The following is a 7,307-nucleotide window of genomic DNA, read 5'->3' on the forward strand; positions in this document are numbered from 1 at the left end:
GTGCCACCACACCCAGCTAATTTTTGCATTTTTAGTAGGGACAGGGTTTTGCCATGTTGCCCAGGCTGGTCTCGAACTCTTGACTTTAGATGATCCGCCCACCTTGACCTCCCAAAGTGCTGAGATTACAGGTGTGAGCCACCGTGCCTGGCCTGTGTCTGTCTTCTTTCACTCAGTATCACGTTTTCTAGGTTTATCCACGTTGTAGCATGGATCAGTGAGTGCTTCATTTTATTTATTTATTTATTTATTCATTCATTCATTCATTCATTCATTCATTCATTTAGACAGGGTCTGGCTCTGTTTTCCAGGTTGGAGTATAGTGGCGTAATCATAGCTCACTGCAGCCTCTAACTCCTGGCTTCAAGCCATCCTCCTGCCTCAGCCTCCCAAAGCATGAGGACTGCAGGTGTGAGCCACCACACCTGGCCTTTCACTCCATTTCACAGGTGAATAATATTCCATTGCATTGAGGAATTGCATTTCATCGACCCAGATACATTTCTCTAATTCATCAACTGATGGACATTTCCTAAAATAGAAAGTGTATCCCTGACTTTGGTATAGGATTTCCCAGTTGACTGTTATAAATGCCTGTGTGACAACAGCACATGGGTCTTTAGTAGACAGGCCAGACACCATGAGAGGCTTTCCACTGACACTCTCATTTAACCATCCAGCGGTTCCATTCGAATCTGGGGCTGTCACTCCAGAGCCCACTCCCTGGCTGGCCAAGCCTTGTATCACTCCAGTGAGGCCCGAATTATTCCCGCCTCCTCTTTGCTCCTTGGAATTTCACTGAAGTGAAATTTATGTGGAGATGATTGAAAGCTCTCAGCCTCCCAGCAGACACAGAGGATCGCAGTCCCCTTGCAGGCCAGCAGGGGAGCACGGCAGGGTGGTGTCCGTACTGCCTGCACCTGCCAAGCCATCCCCACCCTGGTGCAGCACCCATGATGGGCCGTGCACAGGTGATGCTTCCCCACTGACCCATGCATCCTATTCAGCTTCTTGCTCCTAAGTCTAGCTCAGTCGGTGGCACCCACAGCCCTCCAGTGGAGGAGGCAGGAGGAGCGTTTTGCTGCTTTATCAAGCCACACATCCTGGTGCCTCTTGTTTCATAAATTGCTTTTCTAATTGTAGCTTCATCTTTTGCATCAACATTTCAAGTCTTCTGATGCCTATATCTTTCCCCAGAGCTTCCTGCAGAAAGCTGCACAAGTGGATACTGCAGGTGCAGAGATCATTCTGTGGCGTGGATGGGAGGAAAGGCTCCGGGAAAGGAGACCTTCAAGAGTCCCTTTGTGTGCATTGAGAAAACCCTTCTGCAAGGGGAGGAGGCAAGAACACCAGACCTCCAGGTTCTGCAGCTCAGAGGCGCTCACTGCCTCCTTCTTGGACCTTAGGAGGGCAGGCTGTGGCCCAGGGAGGATGCCCTGGCTGGGCAAAGGGTGACCAGGGGTCTCTGCATTTCCCCATCAGGACCATCCCATCCTGCTGGCTCACAGAGATCTCGGTCCCCACCTGACAGCGCTCTTGTCCCCGAGGAATCCATCACATCGCATCAACACCACAGCGGTGACCTGTTCACTGACACCGCTCCGGAGTTCTGCCCGGTGGGCACGTGACTCCTGGTGCTAACAGAAGCCACTTGTGTTCAGGGCCAGCAGGATCCCAGCAGGGAGGGAGAGCAGCTGTTTGCAGCTGGGCCTCTGGGGAATGTGAGACCCTTGGGGCTGCTTTTAGGGGCTGCTGTTGGTGCAGCACCAAATGGAGCCTCAGTAGGGCTCTGCTGTGTCCAAGCAGCCAAGAAAAGATGAGGCATGGTGGCTACTGCAAGCCCAGCCTTGAGACATCTGTGTGTGTCGTCTCTGGTCTCCTACCCCGTTTTACGAAGGTGAGCCCCTCTTGTCTTGCAGAGCGGGGCTGGAAAGCCAGGATGCTTCCCAAGATGATGGGTAAGTGGCCGATCCTGGATTCACAGCCAGGGGGTCTGTGAGATCCTGGCGCCTGCCCCTGCCCCCTGCAGCTCTGTGTCCTTCCCACACAGGCCATCCAAGGACAGTGCCCCAAATGCTGAGTCATGGTGCTCACAAATGACAAATGCCTACGACAAGCACGAGATGAGGGACACGGTCTTCCTAAATAGTTCCCCCAGGGGTCACGGGGTACTTGCTGCAGCCCTTCACGGGGTTCACCCAGGGGCCGGGGGTACAGGCTGCTTCACCAAAGCACACTCTGCACTTTAGGGAGGTATCGGACCACCATGATCCTCCAACGAGGAAGGACCCCAAAGTCCAGGCACCCCGAGCTCTCAAGCACAACCCGTGAAGGCTGCCCAGGCCCTGGCTAAGCCTCAGACCACACACTCCAGCTGGCCCCAGCTTCATGGCTGAAGAAATGAGGCCCTGGCCAAGCACCAGAGATGAGGACATCGCCTTACCTCAACCATCACACTGCGCCTGACGTGATCCACCCCGATGGGGACCCTCCTGTCAGCGTGATTCTCCTCTGGGTGTTTGCTGGACCTCCCATCCCGGCAGCAATTTGTGTCTCCGTAAGCAAGGGCTTTGGCTGCAGAAATTGGATGTCTTGGTCTCAGAACAGGTCCCCACCCAGGGTGGGGGCTGTCCCATCACTATCCTCGTCCCAGGTGTGTGCGTGTGCATAAGTGTGTGTGTGCATGTGCGTGTGTCTATGCAGATGTGTGCATGCACACACGTGTGTATGTCTGCACATGTATGCATGTGCTTGAACGTACAGCCTCATGTGTGCATATGCATGCATTTGTGCATGTAAGAGTCTGTGCATATGCATGTGAGTGCATTTGTGTGTACGAGTTTGTAGTGTGTGTGTACATTTGTGTGTGTTTGTATGTGCAAGTTTGTTGTGCATATGCATGTGTGTGCATTTGTGTGCTTGTGTGTACAAATTTGTGTGTGCATATGGATGGATGTATTTGTACATGTATTTGTGTGTATATGCATGTGTGTGCATTTTTCCATGTTTGTGTGTACGAGTTTGTATGTGTGTGTGCATATGTGCATATGTTTTTACAGGTTTGCATGTGCAATACGTATCTGCACATGTGGGCATGTCTATGTGTATGGATTTGTGTGTGTGTATGCATGTCTACACATGCAGGCATGTGTGTGTGGATTTGTGTGTGTGTGTGCACGTCTACACATGTGGGCGAGTGTGTGTGGATTTGTGTGTGTATGCAGGTCTACACATGTGGGCGTGTGTGTGGATTTGTGTGTGTATGCATGTCTATACATGTGGGCATGTGTGTGTGGATTTGTGTGTATGCATGTCTACACGTGGGCATGTGTATGTGGATTTGTGTGTGTGTATACATGTCTACACATGCGGGCATGTGTGTGGATTTCTGTGTATGCATGTCTACACGTGCGGGCATGTGTGTGTGGATTTGTGTGTGTGTGTATGTCTACACAAGCGGGTGTGTACATATGAGGATTTGTGTGTGTATGATGTCTACACATGTGGGCGTGTGTGTATGTGGATTCATGTGTGTGTATGCATGTCTACCCATGTGGGCGTGTGTGTGTGGATTTGTGTGTGTGTATGCATATCTACACATGTGTGTGTGTGTTGATTTGTGTGTGTATGCATGTCTGCACATGTGGGCGTGTGTGTATGGATTTGTGTGTGTATGCATGTCTATACATGTGGGCGTATGTGTGTGGATTTGTGTGTGTATGCATATCTACACATGTGGGCGTGTGTGTATGGATTTGTGTGTGTATGCATGTCTACACATGTGGGCGTGTGTGTATGGATTTGTGTATGTATGCATGTCTACACATGTGGGCGTGTGTGTGTGGATTTGTGTGTGTATGCATGTCTACACATGTGTGTGTGTGTGTGTGGATTTGTGTGTGTATGCATGCCTACACGTGCGGGCATGTGTCTGTGTGGATGGATTTGTGTGTGTATATGCATGTCTGTATGTGTGTATGCTACACTGGGTTGGCATCTTAAGAGCCCAGCTCCCCCAACAGGTGAGACCCCAGGACCCACCTCCCCACTCCTCCTGGGCCTGTTCCTTCTGTCCTGCTTGCCCTGGTTGCTGTCCCATTTTCCTCGGGACAGTCCTGACCTTACCTGCTGCCCCATGCAGCCCTCATCCCTAACTGGGGTCAATGCCAGGACCCTCTGTGGCCTGGAGAGGGGAACACCCCCAGAACTGTGGGGTCCTCACCTGTGATGTTGTTGAGCCCCAGGTCACTGAAGGACAGAACAACCCAGACGGGCTCAGCCTCCCCGGGGGCCACACACATCTTCTTGGTCAGATGGCGTTTGCCAGGATGCCCAACAAACTGGATGCCCTTGGGAACCGAGAGCTTCATGTACACCTGCAGAGGGTGGCATTGGCTCATAGTGCCTGGAATCCAGGCCCCCTCCCAGTGCCTCGAGGCCCAACACACATCCCACCACTCACTGCACACACCAGACTTGTCAGCCTCTCCAAGAGCCATGCTCCCCCCGGGAAGGTCCCCTTTCCATTTCCGATCAGAATAAACTACCCTCTGCTGTCTGCTGCCCCACTTGGCCTTCTCATGCCCATCTGTCTTGCTGGACGCCCTCTCCTCCCCACAGCCCTCCATATCCCCACAGGTCCAGATCTCCCTCGGACTGAAGCTGCCAGTTCCAGCCAGGGCTGCCTCTCTTGCATGTCTATCCACTCTGGGACTCCAGATGGGTGCAACCTCTTCCACAGCAGGTCCACAGAGGGCCTCTCCTGACCCTCTCTCCAACCGTGCAGCTCCATGATGTCAGAGTACAGCTCTGTGTGCATGTGTGTGTGTATTCATGTGCATGTGTGTGCTGTGAATGCATGTGTCCCTGGGTGCACACTTGTGTGCATGTATGCAAGCACAGATTGCATACACATGTGCATGCATGCATGTACACACATGTGCATCTACCGGGTGAAGGCATGTGGATATGCATTCGTGTGTGTGTATGGGCATGCTAGTTTCTGCATGCATGTGTGTGCCTATGGGTACAGAGGTGCCCTAGAAGAGATCATCTAGGTTGCTTTTATGCTATAAGGACCGAGTTGATTCGCTGCCACAGGGATTGTACAGCCAGCAAAGACTGAAATATTTCCTATCTGGCCCTTTACAGAGAAAGCTCCATGCTGTCATATATGATACCAGTCCAGGCACGCCCCTGCTAGGCCAGGGAGTCAGGGATGACGGCTCCATTTACACCAAGTCCCTCTCACTCACACACATGCATCCCCACCTCCTCCCCACCTGGCTTCGATGGTTGGTGAATCAGAGGCTGATCTCATCCCACTCCTGCCTCCCTGATAGCACAGATGACACATCCTCCCCAAAATCCCCCAGGCTGAGCCCACCCATCCCTGCCTCCCTTATAGCACCAATGCAGTCCCACCTCCCCATTGAATGGAAGAAGGCTATGTATTTGGGGGGCTGAGTACCTCAGCACAGATGCCCATGTAGTTGTAGACACTGAGCGGGATCTTGACTTGCTCCCCACGGATGATGAGACGGGGGAGCGTGAAGTCCACAAAGAAGGGCTTGAAGGTCTTCAGCAGGGAGGGCTCAGCGATGCCTAAGCCCTGAGAGGTGGACAGGGCCGTGGCCTCACCCACCCAGCTAGTGATGGAGTCCGGGACCTTCACGCTGAGTGTCTCCTCACCAGATGGGTCACTGTGGAGAGACAGACAGCCATGATGGGGGGCCCTTCTCCAGGGCCATGCCTTGGGGGGGCAGGTGGGCATGGATGACCCAGGTTGCATGGCTCAGAGAAGCACCCTAGGAGCTTAGAAACAAGCATTGAAGGCATCACAAAAGTGGCAACAGGAAAAAACTGTCCCTCAGCCCTGACTTGAATAGAAAACATGGGCTGGGTGCAGTGGCTCATGCCTGTAGTTCCAGCACTCTGGGAGGCCGAGGTGGGAGACTGCCTGAGCCCAGGAGTTCCAGACCATCCTGGGCAACATGATGAGACCTTGTCTCTACAAAAAATTTAACAATTAGGTGGGTGTAGTAACATATGCCCGTAGTCCCAGCCACTCAGGAGGCTGAGGTGGGGGATTCACTTGAGCCCAGGTGGTTGAGGGTGCTGTGAGCTGTGATCCCACCACTGCAGTCCAGCCTCGGCAACAGAGTGAGATCCCTGTCATACACACACAAAAAGATTATTGAAAGAAACTTAAAAAGACAAAAAAGATATAAGTAAATGAAAACATATCCCATGTTCATGGATTGGAAGACTTGTTAAAATGTCAAAACTGGCCAGGCGCGGTGGCTCACGCCTGTAATCCCAGCACTTTGGGAGGCCAAGGCAGGCAGATCACGAGGTCATAAGATCGAGACCATCCTGGCTAACATGGTGAAACCCCATCTCTACTAAAAATACAAAAAATGAGCTGGGCATGGTGGCAGATGCCTGTAGTCCCAGCTACTCGGAAGGCTGAGGTGGGAGAATGGTGTAAACCCAGGGGCGGAGCCTGCAGTGAGCCGAGATCACGCCACTGTACTTCAGACTGGGCGATCAGTAAGACTCCATCTCAAAAAAAAAAAGAAAAAAAAAAATCAAAACTACCCAAAGTGATCTATAGATTCAATGGAACCCCATTCATAAACCCCAATGACTTTTAAATTTTATTTTATTTTGCAGAAATAGAAAACTCCACCTTGAGATTTTACATAGATCTCAAGGGACTCTGGTGGCCAAAGAAAGAAACCAGAAGAATAAAGCTGGAGAGCTCACACTTCAAAACTTACCACAAAGCTACCATAATCAAATCAACGTGTTACTGGCATAAAGACAGACAGACAGACCAATGGATTCAAATACAGAGCCCAGGAATAAACCTTGACAACAGTCAAATGATTTCAACAAGGGCATCAAGATACTTTAGGGAAAAGACAATCTTTTTAACAAATACTGCTAGAAAAAGCAAACATCCACATGCGAAAGAATGAATTTGGACCTTACCTAACACCATATACAAAAATTAACTCAAAATGAATCCATGGCCTAAAAGTAAAAAGTAAAACTGTAAAACTCTTAGAAGAAAACAGGGCAAAAGCTTCATGACATTGGGTTTGACGATGATTTCATGAATATGAAAACAAAGGCACAGGCAACAAAAAAAGAGTAGACACGTTGGACCTCATGAAAACTGCAAAATTTTGAGCATCAAAAAACACTACCTGGCCAGGCGCGGTGGCTCAAGCCTGTAATCCCAGCACTTTGGGAGGCCGAGACGGGCGGATCACGAGGTCAGGAGATCGAGACCATCCTGG

The 7,307-nt window shown here is 51.0% G+C and overlaps 1 protein-coding gene across 1 annotated transcript in view; it reads right to left on the minus strand.

The window, feature by feature from the left end:
* CPAMD8 (C3 and PZP-like, alpha-2-macroglobulin domain containing 8) overlaps positions 1-7,307 on the minus strand; it is a 151,598-nt gene that overhangs the window by 49,014 nt on the left and 95,277 nt on the right. The window contains 3 exon segments of the mRNA XM_011925896.1: positions 2,444-2,574; positions 4,223-4,376; positions 5,471-5,702. Coding sequence (XP_011781286.1) covers positions 2,444-2,574; positions 4,223-4,376; positions 5,471-5,702 — 517 coding nt within the window.

The sequence above is a fragment of the Colobus angolensis genome, unplaced genomic scaffold (assembly GCF_000951035.1).
Source record: "Colobus angolensis palliatus isolate OR3802 unplaced genomic scaffold, Cang.pa_1.0 Scaffold66, whole genome shotgun sequence".
NCBI classification, from domain to species: Eukaryota; Metazoa; Chordata; class Mammalia; order Primates; family Cercopithecidae; genus Colobus; species Colobus angolensis.